Source organism: Pezoporus occidentalis, unplaced genomic scaffold, assembly GCF_034315485.1.
Source record: "Pezoporus occidentalis ecotype Australia unplaced genomic scaffold, CSIRO_AGI_Poc_V1 ctg6, whole genome shotgun sequence".
Taxonomy (NCBI): Eukaryota; Metazoa; Chordata; class Aves; order Psittaciformes; family Psittacidae; genus Pezoporus; species Pezoporus occidentalis.
This window is the reverse complement of record NW_026915943.1, coordinates 2,332,732-2,355,417: the sequence shown is the minus strand read 5'-3', so window position 1 is coordinate 2,355,417 and position 22,686 is coordinate 2,332,732. Positions and strand designations below refer to the sequence as shown.

General features: G+C 48.2%; 1 protein-coding gene across 2 annotated transcripts in view; it reads right to left on the bottom strand.

Annotated features, from left to right (window-relative positions):
• USP35 (ubiquitin specific peptidase 35) overlaps positions 1-22,685 on the bottom strand; it is a 30,567-nt gene extending 7,882 nt beyond the window's left edge. Inside the window, exons 1-5 of one of the 2 annotated variants that reach the window (XM_062639260.1) lie at positions 22,547-22,685; positions 11,472-12,168; positions 9,929-10,064; positions 3,857-3,986; positions 2,498-2,599 (exon numbers count right to left, since the gene is read on the bottom strand). In XM_062639260.1, the coding sequence (XP_062495244.1) occupies positions 2,498-2,599; positions 3,857-3,986; positions 9,929-10,064; positions 11,472-12,153 (1,050 nt within the window). In that variant the 5' untranslated portion in view covers positions 12,154-12,168; positions 22,547-22,685. The remainder of the gene's footprint in view (positions 1-2,497; positions 2,600-3,856; positions 3,987-9,928; positions 10,065-11,471; positions 12,169-22,546) is intronic. The other variant, XM_062639261.1, reaches the window with a different exon arrangement.
• Position 22,686: the final 1 nt, after the last annotated feature.

Sequence of the window (22,686 nt, the reverse complement as noted above, 5' to 3'; positions counted from 1 at the left end):
GCCAAGTGCAGGGATTCAGACCTACAAGACAGACAAATCAGCCTGCAAGAAGCATTTTCTGTTGTGCTGTACTAGCATTTTACACTGTATAAACCAAACTGGGATCGCCGTGGTCGGATGGGTGGCGACAGGCGCATAAACAGCACGTTCGTTATCACGCTTTCATCTGGAAACGAACACGCAGACGAACGCAGACCATGCATTGTTCACGGGCACCCTCTGCTGCACCCACAGTGAATAACCCATTTCCAACCCTGCCCAAGAGCTAGAGTGACCCTGGGCGCTTACGCAACCTTTGTCATGCTTATATGAGGTTATTTTTACCCCAGAACAATCCTGGAATGAAGGCTCAGGATCCCAAATCCAACCATTTCTTGGTCCTCTCTTCCTTCATCTTCCTCTCTCCTTTCTCCCTTTTTCTGCTCAAAACCTTGGCGATTTTAACTACTTCCTTTCCAATTTTGTTGGGAAAGCAAACAAGTCCCATTTTCTGCATCAATATTTTGCCAAGCTGTAGTGGGAACCATTGCCAAAGCCCTTCCAAAGTGCCAGGGCAAACACAAGGAGATGAGACGCAAACACACGTTTGTTCCCTGGTTTTTCATACATAAGGGAGGGGATTTGTGCTCGCTGGGCTGCAGATGGAAACTTCAAGCCAAGAGCAACTGACAGCTTTTGGAGTGTTTCAAACTCCGGACGCCCAACTGAAGACAAGGTGTTGGAATGAGCCTATTTATAGAAACCAAAGGGTTTCTCAAGGAATCCAGGCTCATTTAAAGTGTCTCCAGCTGAGGAATGAAAAAGCAGTGGTTGAAAACGTTGGCCAGCCCTGCTTTATTCCAGCCTTATCTGTTTATCCTGTGAACTTCAGGCGCAAAGCCAAATGGAAGGGCTTGAATGGAAAAGCATCCAATCAGACATTAATAGGAGTAGTTTTCCATTGCTGCTTTTATCAGTTCAATCACTGCAAGCATGCCTTTGCTTTCAGTCTTGCTGTCTATTTACAGCATTCCAGGGGCAACACCAGCAAGAAGCAGAGCAGTGCTTTAGTGTCAACAGCAAAATCAACTATAAAATGTCACTATGGGAGTGAAAAGAGAAGACTACAATGCTGTTAAAAGTAGTTTTGTGCTTTTAACAGTGGAGAATTCATGAAGTGGAAGTGTTCTGATCCAGTCCTCGAGTCCTATTGCACTGATGCTGAACAACGCTTTGAAAGATGATGCATCACTTGAAGAAATGGTAATGGGTGACACGTGTTGGTGACAATTTGAAGTCACAGGTGGCATGGGGCTCACTGAGTCCAATGGACAGTCAGGAATCTGCTTAGGAAACAGCAAGGGCTGTTTAAGAATATACTCCCAGTCTTCCACTGCATGAGCCCTCCAAGTTGCTCTCAGTGCAAAGGTTTCACCTAGCACATCCCAAAGCCTGAGTGGCAACATCTATCACACCTCAGCTGAAAGGGTGGGGATAAATATGAGGCTGTATCTTCTATACCTGCTAATAGAAAACTACAACATAAGCCAGCCTGGGTCGGTGTAGCCTGCTCACTTTCCTGTCCCAGGTCACCCCTCTACCTCCTTCCCTTTCCTTCTCCAGGCAAATGCATGTCTGTGGTTGTCCCAGACCCAGACCAAGGTGGGCAATGCAGACCATTAGGATTTCCTGGGTTTCACCTGGGCTCCTTTTAATAAAAAGCTCAGCCCACGGCTGTACAAATGGCTCGGCACAAAGGAGAGTGACTGGGAGAAGCAAGTGGTCTAAGAGCTAGGGCAGGAAAAAGGGGATCCTCCTCTTCGACCTGCAAGGCTGGCAAACACCAGGATAAAATGATTGCAAGAGCACTACAGCCACTGCTGATGGGACCTGCAGTGTGGCATGACAGGCAGTCCAATATATTTGCATCATCTGCACCTTTGGCTGTTGGGTTTTGAAGCTGGGAGAGGACCAAAGGGATGCACTTGCCCTAGAGATCACTCCTCCAGCTGGTAGAGCGCCATAGATGAAAAGTGGAGCATGCACACACTGCACACATTTCAAATCTGGAAGAGCCAGGCCCCAGCCAGCTTTATACCGATTTATCCCTGGAGATGAGCCATCAGGCTGGTAAAGCTCAAGAGAAATGGAAGGAATTATCAGAGGAGAAAGCAAAGCCTTACTTCCCTGCACTTCACTCTCTGACACAGGGTGATTGCTCTGTCTGTGGCAAACTACTCCTTTTAGACTCAGGTCTTCCCTCCACATCTCATCACCAGCTTTGTGATGCTCTGAAAGCTGTTTGGGCTGCAGGAGAGGTTACCAGAGGCTACCTGCATCTCCCAGGACAGGCTACAGGTGGATGGACAGGGTTGGGTTTACATCAGTCACTGAAATCAAGCAGATGAGGGAAATATCGCCCAGTAACTCAGCACCTCAGGTTGCCCTCCACCCCCGTTGCCCCACATCACGGTTACACTCAGGGCAATGCCTTCACCCAAGAGCAGCCCAGCCTTACCAAGTGAAATGCCTCGTGGGAGTGCTGGAAGCTCAGCAGCATGTACTGCAGGACGGACAAAGCCCCCTCCCTCACGATGGGGTACAGCAACTTGGAGAAGACCTGGTGGGGGAGAAAGGAAGCAAATGAGAAGGTAGGATGGCACCGCAACACATGGGAGAAGGGACCAGCAGGAAAGAGGCACTGGGCATCTCCCACAGCTGCTGCTCTGCTTCTGCTCAATGCTGGATGTTGAAGCAAGCAGCCTGCAGCCTGGTCTCCAGTCGTCTCCTATCCAGAGCATCCTAAAAATACCATGTGGGTTATCCTCACCCCCTCTGTAACCCCGCTGCACCTCAACACCTCCTGATGGATGAGGCCTTGCAAGCACAGGGGGATGCTGTACTTTCTGGTTTATTGTGGTATTTGGATCTTTGCCACTAACCTTTCAGGCAGATAGAAAGCAAAGGTGTTTTTCAAAGGCTAAGTAATGGTATTTATCCTACTTCACAGACAATGGCATAAGTTGACAATGCCCTCTACCATACTTCTAAGAGTTTTAAAACTCATGTTATTTTAAGGGCTGTGCCCTTTTCCTCTGCATTAAAGTACAAAAGGAAAGATAAAGAAAAGCCAGAGATGCTTGGCTATTCTCCCACTGCTCAGTGCACATGGGGGGATCACAAAGACAACTGCAGTTATTGATCATGTTCCAATACTAATAATCACAGTCTTAATAATTTCAACGGTGACTTCCACTGGAGGCTCAGCCTGGTGTTATCCCCATGATACAAAGGAGGGAACAGCAGGATCACAGCATGGAAAATGCTTTAAAGTGGTGACCAATTTCAGCCCTTGATGACACAGTTTTCAGAGAGCACCAAGCACTCATTGCAGAAAGAGGTGATGGAAATGGCAGTGGGGGCTTTACCTGCAGTAGTAAACGAACTAAGGCCAGGGCACAGGCTTTCAAACTGATCTGTGTGTAGTTAATATGCTCACTGGTGTGTATTTTGCCTATGCCAACCAGACACAGCTGATGGAGAGCAAGTCACATTCCCAAAGGCAGGCGTTAGAAAAGCTCCATAGTTGGGGAAGGAAACTGGTTGGTTGGTGTGAAAATCCTTGGCTTCTTCCATTTCATAACCTTTAAGATATCAATACCTATGCACACCAAGACCTAAAGAACTGCAGGTTGTTTTGGAGAACAAGTTTTAGCTGCAAAACAGCATCAGCCCATCACCCCATACACAGAAAAGCAGCATTTGCAAGGCACATCTCAAGTCACATCTCGTCCTCATTCAATTGAAAGGCAAGAAGATACCTGAGGTTCAGGGACAAGTCTATTGGTCACATCCATGTTTAAAGGAGCCCACTGACCTTTTCAATCTTAGAAAGAGTAACTTCAATCAAGATGCTGAACTTTTTCACTGCAGCCAAACCCTTCAGCAGAGCGATGATCCACTTGTCTATGTGCTTGCCCAGGGGCCAGGACACCCAGTCGATCATCCTGAAATCAAATACAAGCTCTTCAAGTAAATTTAATGCACAGATTGTGGAAGCCAATCTCCACTCTGAGATAAGCCTCCTCCAAATTCGTGACTAGTGGGATAACTGGGTAAGAGACAGGCTCTTAATAAGGCATTTCACATGTTATTCAAAGCACAACAGAGCCTGAAGTGGAATTACCCCACTGTCATCATCATGCTGTGGTGAACCACATAGACCAGAGAATCAGAGCCAAGTCCATAAAATCATAGAATCATAGAATCATAGAATAATTAGGGTTGGAAAGGACCTTAAGATCATCCAGTTCCAACCCCTCTGCCATGGGCAGGGACACCTCACACTAAATCATATCACCCAAGGCCTCGTCCAACCTGGCCTTGAACACTGCCAGTGATGGAGCATTCACAACCTCCCTGGGCAACCCATGCCAGTGCCTCACCACCCTAACAGGAAAGAATTTCCTCCTTATATCCAATCTAAACTTCCCCTGTTTCAGTTTTAACCCATCACCCCTTGTCCTATCACTACAGTCCCTAATGAAGAGTCCCTCCCCAGCACCCCTATAAGCCCCCTTCAGACACTGGAAGCTGCTCTGAGGTCTCCACGCAGCTTCTCTTCTCCAGGCTGGGCAGCACCAACTTCCTCAGCCTGTCTCCATACAGGAGCTGCTCCAGTCCCTGATCATCCTCGTGGCCTCCTCTGGACTTGTTCCAACAGTTCCATGCCCTTTTTATGTTGAGGACACCAGAACTGCACACAATGCTGCAGGTGAGGTCTCACAAGAGCAGAGCAGAGGGGCAGGATCACCTCCTTCAACCTGCTGGTCACGCTCCTTTTGATGCAACCAAGGATACGGTTGCTTTCTGGGCTGCAAGCGCACACTGAAGCCGGCTCATGTTCAAGTGGGGATTTCTTCCACTGACTACAGCCAACTTGAGTTCCAGTTTTAACACTGAAACTCTATATACCACCTCTGTGAAGTGTTGATCAGGGTCTCTGCATTGTCACCATTAGAAAACAAATGATCATAGAACCATAGAATAGTTTGGGTTGGAAAGGACCTTAAGATCATCAAGCTCCAACTCCCCTGCCATGGGCAGAGACACCTCCCACTAAACCATGTCACCAAGGCTCTGTCCAATGAACCTCTGCATTGTTACTGGTAAGGAAAAAGCACTCAGATTCAGAGCTTTTAATTCTCTGTGGGGAAACACCAATTTCCAGAAGCACATGAAAACCCAGTAAATACTGGTAACTCTAATGGAAGCCAGATATTCCTGAATGTCACAGCTAACATATTTCAACTATAGCCACTCCAGCAACACGTTGTCATCTTTCTGTAAGTTATAAATGCTTTGCAGAAGTCATTCCTAAGCAAATAACCTCAGACTAAGTGATGACACATTGTTTCTGTCGAAATTTGACGTTCAACAAAGATGGGAAGTAACTAAGGCTTGGGATTTCCAAGGGTCGAACTCTGCTAACCATTTCAGTACCTTTGATTTGAAGATATCCCAGATGCTCAGTTTCTCACCTCAGTCCACCTATTTTTCCCAATCAGTCCCTTCTGCTTATTAGACTATCTTGTGCAAAATGTATGAAGGGAGCACAGATAAGTAACCACGACAAGGCAAAGAGTAGGAATGTCGTGGTTTAAAGTCTTCAAGGACCTGGAAAAACAAAAGGCTAGGGAGCAAAGAAAGCCTGAAGAGCAGAATTTATTGGGATGTTGAGAAATACCAAAGCTGGATAATTAAGCAAATGCCAGAAAAGCTTCCACAGACATTTGCATTAGAAGAGAATAAGGGAAGCCATGCAATCACTATCTATGGAGGGTGTGATAGTGATTAAAGGTATGATATGGCCTCTAGATGTGCCTTCCACACTAAACACCTCCTCTGCCTTCATTTTCAGCAAGAGAAATGAATTGATCAGGGTGACAGAGGAGGCAGGTAAAAGATCTGAGAATGGAAACAAGAGCAACAACAGCTGATAGGAAAATGAAACACGAAGAGCTCATGGACTCCAGCCAAGAGGAGATGATTTCCATCATGTAAAACTCAACTCTGGTGAGGTTTAATGACTCCATTAACTTTGGTATGGTGTTTTATGTGGAAAGAATAGGAAGACAATTCCTATAATGAAAACAGGCAATGAGAGCATAGGTGGGAAGAAGGAATACCATGTCACAGGGAGTTACCATAGGTGCCAAAGTCAGGTTTGAGAGGATATATGAATTTCTAGTCGAAGGACAGAAGTAGATCATATCTGACTGGCTTTCTGAAAGGAGATCACAAGCAACATTCTTCAGGGCCTAATGTTAGCACAAACACAACATGGCTGTGAAATCGGTGATGATGCAAAGCTGGGAGGCATCATCAAAACAAGAAGAGGATCAAGGTAGCACGAAGGAGACCCTGAGCATTAGAAATGCAGAAGTGGGAGGAAATGTAATGATTCAAAACACACGCAAGGCACAAGAAATGGATGCTACATGACAGTAAATCTTCTGCTTGAAGGCAATCAGCCAGATACCAGCTGACTACGAGTTCCCAGTGCAACAACAGCCATGGAAAAGACAAGAAGTAAAACTTCTTTTCTACGGCAAAACAAGAGCCTCCCATGCTGTTGTCCAAGGCCTTGATGTCCAAGGCACACGGAACATGATGTGCAAACATCACCATCCATGTCCAACACTAATGAAGTGAAGTGGGAGCAGGTGCTGAAAAAGCCTGTTAAGGTGCTCAGGGAAATGAAGAACATTTCCTGTAAGGAAAGCTCAAAATAGCTTGGCTTGGTTAGCACAGCCACAGGAAAGCAGAGATGGGAAGGGACTGCTCTGCCTGCATACATCGAAGGAATAAACACCAGGGAGGCAAAAGAGTTATTTCAGCTATTTATGTGGGTGTAAGATCAAATGAGGCATAAGATGGCCGGAAATATATATAGGCTGCCTATTAGAGGAGAGATTCGAACCATTAAAGCAACCCAAAGGTGGAACAGCTATAAAAGAAGAGCAGGGGGAGCAAAAGCCCTTCCTGCTTTGAGCGGTGTAGTTGAACATCCATTAAAAGGATCTATGATGTCAATGCCTATAAAGCAGGGAGATGGATCCAGAGATCCAAAGGTCCCTTTTATCCTGTCTGTTTTTTGCAAAGCCATAAAATAACCTTTTCCTCTTTAAGCCATCATTTACCAGCACTAGTGGCTAAGTTGCAGTCCTTCCTACTGCTGTCTGCGCTGCTACACAAGGAAGAAATTACACTTTAAATTCACATTACCCTTTGCACGATGCAAGATCCACAAATGCTTTGGAAGCCAGGGCCCTCATTTTCCAAAGGAGCCATTGGTTTGGTAGGCTAAACCTGTAAAAGCTCAGATCCTGATTTCCAGAGGTAGCAAGTGTCTGCATTAGTGTGTGATAGCAGATGCCTTCTTCATCGGGACATGGGCTCTTTGAACATAGACAACCCCAGGACAAGTAATAGAACCAATGAGTGAGTACTTCTGAAGTCATGGATGCACTTTAATAGAGTTTATTAAAAAAGAGACAAACTCTAAAATCACAGAAGCACAGAACCAACCAGGTTGGAAAAGCCCCTTAAGCTCATCAGGTCCAACCATCCTCCAGCACTGCCAAGGCCACCACTAACCCATGGCACTGAGGCCTCGTCTAAACTACATGTAATTAAAAGACAAAACCTCACGTTTCTGCACCGAGTTAGTTGATACTGGAAGCACATAAAGCAACTTTGTTTTCATGAAGGTTTTACCAGATGGAGCAGAATACAAGAAACATTTAGTCAATGGGAGAACTTGAGCATAAAAACCTCCCCTTTTTGCATGCTCGGTACCACTCATGTGCCTTTTTCCCTTCTCCTCCCTCTTGCACGTACAGTCCTAGAGTTCCTGTTGTCAAACCGAGCTGCAGAAACTCCCCCTTCAAACTGCAGATCCATTTCTTCTGTCGAGCACCTTTTGTTCCCTTTTCACATGACAAATGTTCTAAACTATGACTACTCCTAACATGAGGTTATCTTCCCCTCCAGTGATTGAAAATATCAGGATAAAATCCGACCTCGGACCTACCATAACACCTTCCTCAAAATGCCTCCAAAAAGCCCTCAATAATAAGAAACTCTCTAAAAGAGACTGTGGCGTTCACTTACACCAGCAGGTGCCAGCCTTGCTTTTTGTTACCTCTATTTGCTCTTCAAACGCTCGATCAGAAGCTCAACCCCACGTTCAGTTTATTCCCCTGCTAGTAACTCCCAATCCCAAACTTTGGAGGAAGAGATCTGGGTCCTAAGCTGAAAGATCCTTTCAACTTGTATGTTTTTCCTTGATTTTCTAGGCATGGAGCACACATTCATCCAAAGGCTGATGATTGTTCTGCTGTTTTCTGGGGCACCCATCTACCATAAACACGCTGCCAAACCTTCTGCCTTTCTCCTAAGTGATCTTAATTACATTTTGCAGGCTCTGCTTAATGTTTGGCTAGTTCTAAGCAATCATTTACTCATCCCTCTGCGTGACAAAGACTGCTTTAAGGAATGATGCAATTGATTTTGCAACTTCTATATTTAGCCACTGGTGCTCGTAGAGGATTTATTGCCTGGAGCTCACAGCAGCAGGTGGCCAGAAGGGGAAAAAGAGGGAGAAAGAGGGTTAAGAACTGGGCTGATAACTTCATCTTTTGTCTTGGGTTGCTCTGGACTGTGGGAAAACCATGACCTTCTCCAGCAAGTCAAAGAGAAGCAAGTCCTTTCTGCATACGTAAAGTTCCCATCAGGAATAATGTGTGGTTTTGTCATGTAACCTTACTGGGGAGACACACACACAAATCCTATAATAAGAAAAGGAAAAGACATGTTTCCAGTGAGATCAAGTTCCAGCAGATCCCTTGGGTTAAGTGCATGTGTTACTGTATGTGAACACCTATTTAAATGTAGACCTCTAAGGAAAGCATGGGTTGAAGGTAGAATCACAGATTCATTTAGGTTGGAAAAGACCCTTAAGATCATCAAAGATACCCCTAAGTGAGTGTGGAGCAAGGAACTGGAGCACAGAAGGGCTGTAGGACTTGAACACAAGTACACAAGGAAGATCTAGTGATGCCAAAGAGGGCAGTGGCACTGCAAAGACCCGGTCTAACCTATCAGGTAGTATCGCACCCACTACTCTTCATCACGCCTTGATAAGGTCTCCATTGACTCTACTTACACAGAGGGCTGGGATAAATACCATACATCACTAAGATCCAGACCAGCAGCACCATATTCACCCAACAAAGGTCAAGGTGGGATTATTGAAACAGTTGGGCACACCTCCCTTTCCAAGACTTTTAGATATGACTGATGATTGAGGATGGTGTCTTTGTGAAGGGAAACAGAGGTCAACATGGAATCATAGAATGGTTTGGCTTGGAGAGGACCTTAAGATCATCCAGTTCCAGCCCCCTGCCATGGGCAGGGACACCTCACACTAGACCATGTCACCTAAGGCTCTGTCCAACCTGGCCTTGAACACTGGCAGAGATGGAGCATTCATAACTTCCCCGGGCAACCCATTCCAGTGCCTCACCACCCTCACAGTAGAGAACTTCTTCCTTATATCCAACCTGAATTTCCCCTGTTTCAGTTTGAACCCATCACCTCTTCCTGTAACACTACTTATTTCTTAAAACACTCAACAAAACCAACCAAGTCAAACAAATTAATAATAATAATAATAATAATAATAATAGTCAGTCTTTATTGTAGTTCTCTGGGCCCTCAGAGCTGGAAGTAAAGATCCAGAAGGTCCCTTTTTGCCCACACACTCATCACTAGACAGCAGCAGCCAACCTGGTTGGAATAAAACCACACAGAGGAGCTAAGTGCAGCTTTGGGGCAGGTTTTTCTCTGAACTGAGAATGATGCTCACTAATGCAGCCTCTCCTACCTGCCAATGGCCGTCATCATTTGCACATCAGTGATGCTGTCATCGTTGGTTAGGTTTCTTATAACACCATCCATAAGCTCCAGAGGCACAAACTGGACCACGCTGGCCAAGGCATTGGATGGTGCTTCCTGCTCCTCTGCAAAGACATGGATGAGTGCCAGCAATGAAGATGTTAGTCACCAGGAAAACCAGGCACATGAGGTCACTTCTTGTTTCTAAAAGCCTACATAAATGGAGCACATCATGAGGCCGGATCATAGCAGATGGGCTGTTACATGAAGCCATACACAACCCAAAGGGAGGAGCAAATCAGAGGCCCAAGATCTTGGGTCCCAAATTTCCTCTCTTTATGCTAAGTATTGCAAATAGTCGCAGTGAGATGTAACTGCAGGTTTGCCTCATGGAGCACCTTCCAAAGGAAGAGGTTTTCATACAGAGGGCACTGAAAAATCCTTCTCGTGGGCTTAGCAATAGCTGCAGCAGGAGCTCATCTGCTGCCAGAGTCCAGCCTTTCATGGCACTGGTACCTCCAAAAACCTTCTGAGACCCTCTGCAGTAACCTAAAGGCCCCAGAAGTTGGTTAAATATCTTCTGTCCCACCTTAAGATATGATCATCAGCCAGAGAGACAGTAGGGCTTCTATCTCTAGGTTGGTGCCTAGACTCCTTAGCATTGTCCCTAGTTTCTAGTAGGGATCAGGCTGTGGGGTCCTATCAAGTCAGCCGTAAGAGAGTGACATTTCTAAAAGCCTTTGAGTGCCACTCACCAGCTGCACATAAAGAGCTTTCCATTAAGCTCAGCTCATGCTGGAAAATGCTGAGCACACAAAATGGTGCTGCAAATATTGCAATGCAGTTAACTCGTGTGTACAGGCTGTGCGGTGTCATTGAATCCCAGACTGGTTTGGGTTGAAGGGGCCTTAAAGCTCATCCAGCTCCAACCCCTGCCACAGGCAGGGACCCCTTCCACTAGAGCAGCTTGCTCCAAGCCCCTGTGTCCAACCTGGCCTTCAACACTGCCAGGGATGGGGCAGCCACAGCTTCTCTGGGCACCCTGTGCCAGCGCCTCAGCACCCTCACAGGGAAGAGCTTCTGCCTAAGAGCTCATCTCAGACTCCCCTATGGCAGGTTAAAGCCATTCCCCTTGGCCTGTCCCTACAGGCCCTTCTCCAAAGCCCCTCTCCAGGTTTCCTGTAGGCTCCCTTTAGGTACTGGGAGGCATTTTAGGTGAAGCCCAGTACAGCCAATGGATGTGCACTCATCAAGCTTCTCTGTGTTGCTCCTACACCATTGCTCACTCACTATTCATTGCCCTCTGTCCAAAACCCCACTGTTTTACACAGAGGTTTGGAACAAATTGTTTTCCTAGCTTAAAGCCCTGGGTAACTTTAAGGGATGCTTGTTCATTACATTTCAGCTGTGGCTGCACTTCTAGAGCTGATGAGACCCATGGAAGATATCAAACTAAAGAAATTCAACTTCATTAGAGCCAACATTCACTTTCCCATCCCTTTTTTAGTTTTCTTTCTGTTTCTTTCCATTACCTGTTGAAGAAATGATGGTGAACAGCTCCTTCAAAGAGGGCAGGATGGCTGAGGTTTGAGCCCTCCAGATCCTCTGCAGCAGACCACTCACTTTGTTCACCTGCTCCAAGAACTCCATGATGGCTTCTTCCCCCTCGGAAACACACTGGAACTGCCCAATGCACCGGATCAGCTGCTGACAGAACAAGACCTGGTGTTTCCCAGTGGGAATGCACTGAGGATGCTGGGTTAAGAGTTTGCTGATCTTCGCACACTGCTTGGGGCTCGGTCTCTCGCAGACTTTCCGGAGCACCTCGATCCTCAGTAAGCTGAAGATGCTGTTTGCTGATGGGCTGTCCAGCACAAACTGCAGTCCTAATTGGATATAATCGAGTACATAATGGCTTCTCTTCCCCAGAGGTCCATAACCTTCCTGAAGGAGACTCAGCAGGAAGCGGACGTTGAAGAACTCCTCAAATTCCTCTGGGTGATAGTGGCCATAGACCTCCAAAACCTCTTTCCCAATCTCTCTTTTATACTTGGTGTCCCCTGTGAGATAAAGCTTGGTAGACAGCTCCAGCATGGACCAGCATTGCTCGCTGTCCATGGGCTGCTTCGCTGCCTCAATGACGCGCCTCACGAGCCCTTGCTTCACGTTGTTGGGGTATGAGGACATCACCACGGCTTCCAGTATCTTGTCCATCTCTGCTCCCAGCTGCTGAAAGAGAGGAAAAGAGCAGCAGATTAGTTCAAACGGGGTCTGCTGAGCTTTCAAGCCCATGTTGACAAGGGAGGTCAAAGAAGAGAGCTGTCTGCAACCACTATGAAGGTGATTGCTCTTCTGCCTTTCTCATGGTGACATTCAGAAAAGTCTTCATCCAAAAGCCTCCAAACTCAATTAATACACAAAAATGCAGAATTTCTTCAGACTAATCACACATTTGAACATTCTTGTCTTCTAAACAACCAACTACAACCTTACACTCGAACCTAGGGACGGATGAGCTCCCTCTCCTTGATGGGTTCAGCAGCTCAAGATGATGCCATAGACCTATGGAGGGGTTGAGTGGGGAACTGGGGAAGCCAAGGTCTCCCACTGGTGTCTACTGGCTTATGTGTCCTAAAGAGATGAAGACGCTCCCGATGATTGCCTTCACACTCAGGGAAGGAGAGCAAAGCCCTGGGAAGCAGCGATGGGACTGCAGGCTCTGTGTGCAATCGCAGGTTTGGCACTCGCACCGTGCTGCCAGTCACTCCGGATGAGTGGTGCAGTCTTGGCTTCTCCCCAGGGACCTGCTGCATTTGTATGCGGGACCAGAGCGAGAGGAGAGAGAAACTGCAGAGTCAGGCAAAGTTTCCCATTTGTCACAGCCCAAATTCAGCAGCAATAAAGCATTAGAGGAGGGAGTGCTTAAAGAAACCCTAAGGATTTCCCTAGAAGGGCTCAGAACAGCATCTGTAACTAGCATCTGTCATAGGTGTTGGATGCATTACTGCACAAGAAACCCCATTCCAGAGTGATGCAATTAGACAGCCAGGATTTCTTCACCCACAGCAGGTCTCCCAGTGCGATGTACTGCACAAATGCACATTTGGAGAACCTCCTTTCCTGCCTACAGCCTGAAATGATCCATGGGGCAGGAAGAAGGAAGGTCTGCATCATCTTCATATTGATATTTCGACCTCAAAGACACATGGGCAGAACCACCTGAGTTTAGTCTTCCAGTATCTGAAGGGGGCTGCAAGGATGTTGGAGGGGGGATCTTCATCAGGGACTGTAGCAATAGGACAAGGGGTGATGGGTTCAGACTGAAACAAGGGAAGTTCAGGTTGGATATAAGAAAGAAGTTCTTTATTGTGAGGGTGCTGAGGCGCTGGCACAGGGTGCCCAGAGAAGCTGTGGCTGCCCCATCCCTGGCAGTGTTCAAGGCCAGGTTGGACACAGGGGCTTGGAGCAAGCTGCTCTAGTGGAAGGGGTCCCTGCCCGTGGCAGGGGTTGGAACTGGATGGGCTTTAAGGTCCCTTCCAACCCAAACCACTCTGTGAGTCTATGATCCTGTGATTGAGTTGACCTTGTGGAGGGTCCATGCTCTCCTCTCTGCAAAGGACTCTACAGTACAAGGTTAGACTTTAGGTAACAGACTCCCACTTCTTTAACTACCTGTTGATATCAGGAGGGGACAAACAAGCCCATGTGTCCGTTGTGTATCAGGGTACCCCAAGCTGCTCCCTGGGTATGGACCAGACAAAGCCCGGATGGAGGATGCTGAGAAGACGACATTTATAATCTTAGAACTGCATTAAAATAGCACTCAAGTTGCTTTGTAATACGTAATCATAAAACTACACTGAAAGAGCATTCCACACTAAAGCATCATCAACATGTCAAAGGTGAGGAGTTTAGATGGCTAATTCAACCCCAGCACAGCTCCAGATGCTTTCAGAGAGAGATTATTTAAAGGATCTCATATTAGCTTTCTTTCCCCCCCAGGACCTGCCTGAAGAATGAATCAGGGTTTGCAGAGGAGGAGACGATTGTCTGCAAGATCCCTGTCTCATCTGTTGCAGGAATTGGAAGTGCATCATAAATAACCCAGGATGCTGCAGGAGAGGGAAGGACAATTCCATTGCTGGGCAGCCGAATGCTGCCTTAGAGATCTGGTCCTTGGCTCTCCTCTGTTTAATACTGAAATAAAGAGATAATCAAGCTTTTATAATGAGTGGGACAACCTGTGTGCACTTCATCTTCCTCACTGGCAATAACAACTCATGGAAAAGTTGGGGGGATCAACTCATTCCTGCTTGGAAAGAGAACCGAGCTCCTGGAGCACAGGAGGTTGCTGTAGAAGGTCAATGTTAATTATGAAGCTGAAGAGCAGCTTTGAGGTTCCCATCTGTTCTGTAGCTCACACAGAAAGTGCAACATGAGCTTTGCAGGGAAAAGAAAGAATCCCATGAAATGGCAAAACTGTTCTGCTCCCTGGTGAACAATTGGCAGGAGCATCTTGGGTAAAATGATGGGATAAGGAGGGAAAGGACCTTGGGAGGTCTCTAGTCCAATCCCTGCATGAAGCTGAAATCACACTGAGCTGTTCATGGCTTTGTCCATTTAGGTATTGAGGCATCTCAGGATGGAGACCGCACAGCCAACCTGCCCAGGGCCTGATTAGCTCCTGGTGGGAAGGTCTTCCTTAATTCCAGTTGGAAACTCTCATTTCAGTGTCTGCTTTTTCTCATCCTGCCACGCTCTGCTCTGGAAAGCCTGGCTCCATCTCCTGAATCATAGAATCATAGAATAGTTAGGATGGGAAAGGACCTTAAGATCATCCGGTTCCAACCCCCCTGCCATGGGCAGGGACACCTCACACTAAACCATGGCACCCAAGGCTCTGTCCAACCTGGCCTTGAGCACTGCCAGGGATGGAGCATTCACAACCTCCCTGGGCAACCCATTCCAGTGCCTCACCACCCTCACAGTAAAGAACTTCTTCCTTATATCCAAACTAAACTTCCCCTGTTTCAGTTTGAACCCATTACCCCTTGTCCTGTCACTACAGTCCCTAATGAAGAGTCCCTCCCCAGCATCTCAAAAGCCTTACTGAAGTCAAGGACAGCATCTGCTGCTGCTGTCTCACCCACAGATCTACCAGAGCATCCTTACAGGACATCACAGAAGTCAGGCATGATTTACCCTTGGTAAATGAATGCTGGTCATTCCCAGCCACCTCCTTCATGTGCCAGACATAGCTTCCAAGAGGATGTCCCCTATGGTCATCCCAAGAGCCAAAGGGAGGCTGACAAAACCAGGCTCTAACATAATCTCTCTTGATTTTTGAAGATGTGCTAGACAGGGAGATGTGCTCTGGAAGAGGGATGTCTCCCTATCTCATCCTGTGTCTCCCTGTCCCATCCTTGTCATGCAGACGCTCACACCTACAAAGCCGTCCTGAAGTCATTCCCTGTTCCATGGGGCACATCAACAAGTCTTGATGGCATTAGGTACCACACACTGCATGCACAAATACACACTGTGCTTTCTCCTATGCCCCCTCAGAATAAAAAGGGTGCTGTTAAAGACTGAAGCTCTGGCTCCAGACTCAAATTCCATCTAAAGCCATAAATGAAGTATTTCATCAACACTTGCAACAGGTATTGCTGCCCATGAGATGTGTCCTTGCAAGGACCAATACCCAACCACGCTCTAGAAACCAGAGAAGGAAGAGGAATTTAAGCCAAGAGAGCATCACCCAGCTCAGCTTCACTCTCTAAACCAAGTAAACTGCAAAACCTCAGGATGAAAACTGACCTTGGGCTTTGCTTGGGTCTAATCTCCATAATCTGCACTGTTCAGAGGTGTTATATTTATCTTCTGCCTGCGCTTTCCCTTTAGTTAGGATTCATTTCAATTGAAGTCTATCCAATTATTGCTAAATCAATTCATTCCCTTATCCCTGCCAGCAGCTGATTGCCAGGAAAGGCTCCTTAGGATCTTACGCAGAATGCAGCATCAGTTCCCACATCCCAGATCTTACAAAGCTCTGAAAAGATAAATCTCAGATGTCCCTTAGCATCAGGGAATCTTGGTAATGAATTCAGCACATTTCATACACTGGCATCATTTATAGTTGGATAAATACCACTAAAGGAAGGAAAAAAATCCCACCATCAAACACAAGCTGATAAATAAAGTGATTTGCTTCCTGCTTACAAAGAAGAAGATGAAATGATGATCCCCTTCCCTGAATTCTCTGGGGGCCTGGAAGTACAGAGACAAGATTCACCTTTTACTGTCCATAACTGCTGCTGAAATGGTTTCTTTTATGTCAACCAAGACATTACTGCTGCTCCTGCTGCATCCTCCAGGCAGCCAGGCAATAAGGGCTCAATCCTGTAGCATGCTGAGTTGCTGCAGGATGGAAGGGAGCACACTCAGTGCCTTGCTAGAGCACAAAATACTGCACAGACAACACTGGATGGTCTAAGATTGGTACAAAATTTGCCATGACTTGGTATATGACTTCTGAAAAGGACCATCCCCTGTGTCACAAACCTCTCTAGGGCTGTTTTCCAGAAGCATTAAAGCAATTGTGTCCTAATGATGGTTTTCCCCTTTATTCACAGGCAAAGGGGGTTATTTTTGGTCCAAAGAACCTGCCTGTTCTTCCAGCCAAGGATGAACGACCATAGCCTGTGACTCCTCATTACCACATCCAGTAGATACAGCCTGAGCAGCAGGTATCAGACAGTCACAGACAGTCATTATTACCACTTCCTTATGACTATTCCTCCAAAAGCCTAAAAAAACCTCTTTAAATAACTAGGAAAAAATGGCAATTTCCCTACAAGGCTGGAAATAACCAAGCAAATCCACTGCTGGGCCCTCATCTGTGCTACTGCACCTCCTACTTCTGCTTCCTCCTGATGTATTATCATTTAGACACCTGGCTATACTCTTTGTTTAGATGAGATTTAGTTTTTCTGGCTAAATAACCTTAATTAATGTAACTGATGTGATTCCAGTTCAATGCTCTTCTGTGCATACATCAAGCACTCACAGTGACTTAATGCTGTGGTTTCTATCTTGAGTCCTCCCAATGACACAATCGCTTCTTCTTTCTTCTTCTTTATTATTTCACATCTGGCTACTCATTGTTCTCTAAAGCCTCAGCCTCTCTTATGTATTATTTTCACTGTAACAATGGCTCAAGGCTTCAATTAAAATAGAGCCCAATGGCATACAAACTATATCTATAGGAAGATACCCAAGGGAAGATCTCACATAAGTGACAGAGCAGGTATCATTCACATTGTTGTAGCCATATGATACACTGATGCACATCCAGATCAAACCATTTCATAGAATCATAGAATCCCAGACTGATTTGGGTTGGAAGAGACCTTAAAGCTCATCCAGTTCAAACCGTCTGCCATGGGCAGGGACACCTTCCACTAGAGCAGCTTGCTCCAAGCCCCTTCCAACCCATTCCCCCTTGGCCTGTCCCTACAGGCCCTTGTCCAAAGCCCCTCTCCAGCTTTCCTGCAGCCCCTTTAGGCACTGGAGCTGCTCTCAGGTCTCCCCTTCAGGAGCCTTCTCTTCTCCAGGCTGACCCAGCCCAGCTCTCTCAGCCTGGCTCCAGAGCAGAGCTGCTCCAGCCCTCACAGCATCTCCATGGCCTCCTCTGGCCTCGCTCCAACAGCTCCACATCCCTCTTGTGCTGCTGCCCCAGAGCTGGACCAGGACTGCAGGAGATGCAATAGGTTATGGCAGAGCCAGCAGCCAAACCTCTCCAGACCTGCAAATACATTAATGGCAAGTCTCCACCTTACTTTGCTCGCTTCAGCTGCTCTCTGAGTTGCACCCATCAAGTGCCATGGCACAGAAGAGGATCGGGCCCATTTCTATGAGATCTGGGCAGAAGCTCAGACCTGATAACTGCAGAAAAACCCAATTAAATACTCCTTGGGAAACAGAAGTGTGGCTCTCCCCATCTGCAGTCGTAACAGGGAAAAAGTGCCAGCACGGAAGCCTGGCCAAATATTTTTGTGTGCAATTATAATCTGCCGTCCTAAATTTCCCTTCTCTTTTCAAGGGGATCACATATTCTTCTCTTCCTGTCCCAAACTGCTTTCCAGTGACAGACTGTACTTGTGTTGTGTATCTCCTACTCACTAGAGCTAATTACTTCTGGCTGGCAAGGCTCCTCGTGCTTTCCTGTCCTCTGCGGCTCTGAATCACAGCCGCCCTTTAGTACAGCGCTGATGGAGATCCCCCTTTAGTCACAGGCAGTAGCAGGAGGCTGTCCCCACGCTCTGCAGGACCTTGCACCCTGCTCTGCAGCTTTCTGGCCTCTCCAGAGAGTGGAGATTTATCTGAGCATCACCACCGGAATGCTGGCACTTTTGCAGGGATTTGCTGTACATCAGGAGCTCCACCTTGGGAGCAGCGAGATTCTCTCCTGTGACTGCACAGATTTCCAATGGGTTTCAATAAGACTGTAGAATTCCAGAGTGGTTTGGGTTGGAAGGGACCTTAAAGCTCATCCAGCTCCAACCCCTGTCACGGGCAGGGACCCCTTCCACTAGAGCAGCTTGCTCCAAGCCCCTGTGTCCAACCTGGCCTTGAACACTGCCAGGGATGGGGCAGCCACAGCTTCTCTGGGCACCCTGTGCCAGCGCCTCAGCACCCTCACAGGGAAGAGCTTCTGCCTTACATCCAACCTGAACTTCCCCTGTTTTAGATTGAATCCATTGCCCCTTACCCAAATAAAAGGCGATCAGCCTAAATTTACCATCTAAAAAGTTACCATATTAAAATCAGATGGTTTAGACCACTGAGGATCCTTCTCCTTTCTTCTGCAGTGCCACGTATTTCATCCTTCCTTTTTCCTCTAAGCCATTATAAACATGCTTGACCACGCCATACAACTCTATCATCAGCCATCTCTAAGTGACTTACCATGGCCTTAACTCATGGACAGCAGTGCTGGGCTGCTGCCCTTCCTGAACCCATCGATCTTAGCCACCCTGCTCTCTTATTTCCCCAGTGCTTCTTCTTTGGTCTCTTTGGTGCACACAAATCGATCAGCTTCTTCTCTTGCTCTCTGCTTTTTGCTGTTGGGCACTCAGTCATTGAATAGAGAAAGGCTTTGGCTGGATGTCAGTGATCAGTGCAGTAATACCAAATAAAGCCCAAGGCTCTGACATCTCACCCACTCTTTCTTCAGCCTCCTCCTCCCAGCTCTGTTCCTCCCCTCCAGTCAACAGCTACATACACATCTCTAATACCTCTAATACGTGCATCTCTGATACCTATTGGTATCTTGGGCTCATAAAGCATCTCAAAGCCATCACTAGCATGTTAATAACTATGCTATGGATGCAGAAAGCAAGACACAAGGAATTAAATTCCTCTCTCCTTTCATTTAAACCAGCAGCAGAGAAAGGCATGGAAAGGGCAGGACTTGCTCTCACCATTACAAACCCCTAAGCCCAGCACCAACCATAGGCAGAAATAACCCACCCCGGTTGCTTCTTAATTTACTGAATACATTTGGCATTGGATGCCCAAAGCTTTGTCCTGCCCACAGCAGGTCCGTTTATCCCAGGTATGGTCACTCCTCCTCACATTCCCCACAGGAAGGTATCTTCCCTTTCTTCCCTTTCTGCTTTCCAGAGCTCTCAGCCAGAGCTGTGCTCCCCTATTCCCTAGGGCTTTATACCAGGAGTGCCTGCATCCTGCACTGACCTTCAGACCAATGTCCTTTCTATTATCATCCCTGGAGGCTGTAAATACATCTCCGGAAAGCTGGCTGTTTTCTTGCAGGTATTTATAGCATTAACATCGCTCTTCTTCCTTCAGATTTCTGTCTGCTCTTGCCTGTGTCAAGAAACTAAACCCCTGGATACAGACCAAGGGAAAACCATGTCCTGTTTGCCAAAGCATGTTGGAGGGAGGGGTTAACACCGGGATCCATCAGATGCTGCCTCACTGCTTGGAGATACAGACATCCCCAAGGTTTTGGTGGTGCTTTTATCCTTCAGTAACTCCTGCAAAGCCCAACTCAGGGCAGATGTAACCTGCAAGCAGTTCCCTATGGGATGGGAACACTCCTGGGTGTCTCTTCTCAGGTCAGCTTCCCTAGGGAAAACCTGATCCGTCTTGGCCAGTTTCTCATGATAGATTTGCAAAGCCCTGCAGGCACCAGGGGACTGCACACACAACCCCACCTAACAATGCTGATCTTGTATCTCTCCCTCCAAGCATCCCCCTGCACCCTGTCACTGAAGCATCGCTCCTCCAGGGTTCCATCCACATCCTGACCACAGACCATCCCTCTCTCTGAGCATCCCTCCTGGAATCCTGAATCCTGAGCCTCTCTCCTGAACCCCTCCCTCCAAGCAACCCTCCCCTGAGCATCCTTCCTGCATCTCAGCCCTCTGAGAAGCCCTTACTCCAAACATCTCTCCTGCATACCTCCCTAAAAGCCTGTTTCTACATCCCAACCCCTGAGCATCTCTCTGAGTATCCCTCCCAAGCATCCCTTCCCCTGAGCATATGAGTTCCTGAGAACCCTGACTGCATCCTGACCCCCAGACACTCCTCACTGCAACTCCTTCCTGCATCCCAGTCCCTGAGCATCACTCCTGCATCCCAGCCACCGAGTATTCCGCCCTCTGAGCATTCCTCATGCACCCCTTCCCCTAAGCATCCCTCCAGCATCCCAACTCCAAGCATTCCAAACCCCAAGCATCCCTCCTGCATCTCTTCCGTTGAGCATCGCTCCCTTTCAGCATCCCTTCTGCACCCGAGAGCTCCCTTTTGCATCCCGATGCCGAAGCATCCCTCCTGAACCCCTTTCCCTGAGCACCCTTTATGCATCCTTCACTCCAAGTATCACTCCATCATCCAGATCCCTCAGCATCCTGACCCCTGTGTATCCCAACCCCAGAGTCTCCCTCCTGCATCTCTTCTTCAAGCATCCCTCCCTTTGAGCATCCCTCCTGCACCCCTTTCCTTAAGGCTTCTCTTCTGCATCTCTTCCCTTGAGTACCGCTCCTGTATCCCTCACCCTGATCGTCCTTCCTGCACCCCTTTTCCCAAATGTCCCTCCTGAGCACCCCTCTGGCATCCTGACCTCCAAACATTCCTCCAGCATTCTGACCCCCAAGCATCTCTCATGTGTCCCTTCCCCTGCACACCTTCCTGCATCCCTCCAGCATCTCTTCTCTCTAGCACCCCTCCTTTTGAGCACTCCTCCTGCACCCCTTTATCCAAGTACCCCTCCTTCATCCCTCATCCTGAGCATTGCTCCAATGTCCTGACCCTTGAGCATCCCCCTGAATCTCTATCCTCGAGTATCACTCTCATTGAGCACCCCTTCTGCACCCCTTTACCCAAATCTCTCTCCTACATGCCTCACCCTGAGCATCCCTTCAGCATCCCGAAACCCAAGTATCCCTCCTGTATCTCTTCCCTCGAGCATCCCTCCCTTTGAGAACCCCTTCCGAATCCCTTTCCCCCAGACTTCTGCATCCTGACCCTTGAGCATCACTCCCGCACCCCTTTACCCAAGTACCCCTCCTTCATCCCTCACCCTGACCATCCCTCCAACATCCTGACCCCCAAGCATCCCTCCTGCATCTCATACCTCGAGCACACCTCCCTTTGAGCACCCCTCCTGAATCCCTCACCCGAGCACCTCTCCTGCATCCCTTTACCCAACTATCCTGCATCCCTCACCCTGAGCATCCCTCCAGCATCCCGACCCCCGAGCATCCCTCCTGCATCTCCTCTCTCCCTTTCAGCATCCCTCCTGCACCCCTTTACACAAGTACCCCTCCATCCCTCACCCTGAGCATCTCTTCAGCATCCCGACCCCCGAAAATCCCTCCTGCACCGCATCCCTCGAGCACACCTCCCTTTGAGCACCCCTTCTGAATCCCTCACCCAAGCACCCCTCCTGCACCCCTTTACCCAACTATCCTGCATCCCTCACCCTGAGCATCCCTCCAGCATCCCGACCCCCAAGCATCCCTCCTGCATCTCCTCTCTCCCTTTCAGCATCCCTCCTGCACCCCTTTACCCAAGTACCCCTCCATCCCTCACCCTGACCATCCCTCCAACATCCCGACCCCCGAAAATCCCTCCTGCATCGCATCCCTCGAGCACACCTCCCTTTGAGCACCCCTCCTGAATCCCTCACCTGAGCACCTCTCCTGCACCCCTTTACCCAACTATCCTGCATCCCTCACCCTGAGCATCCCTCCAGCATCCCTCATCCTGAGCATCCCTCCTGCATCTCCTCTCTCCCTTTCAGCATCCCTCCTGGACCCCTTTACCCAAGTACCCCTCCATCCCTCACCCTGAGCATCCCTTCAGCATCCCGACCCCCCAGCATCCCTCCTGCATCTCATGCCTCCCTTTGAGCATCCCTCCCGCACCCCTTTCCCCGTTACTTCTGCATCCCTCACCCTGAGCATCCCTCCCGCACCCCTTTACCAAGTACCCTCCTTCACCCCTCACCCCGCGCACCCCTCCCAAGCCCCCTTTGCCCCCCGCCCATCCCCGCAGCCGCTTCCCTCCCGTTCCGCGTTACCTGCGGCCGGGGCCGGTCCCGTCTCCCTGCGCCGTGTCCGGCTGCGAGCCGCAGTCCCGCGGGAAGAGCCGGGGCAGGGCCGAACCCGCTGCGAACTACAAATCCCAGCACGGCCGGGCCGGGCCGCCCCCCGCTTCCTC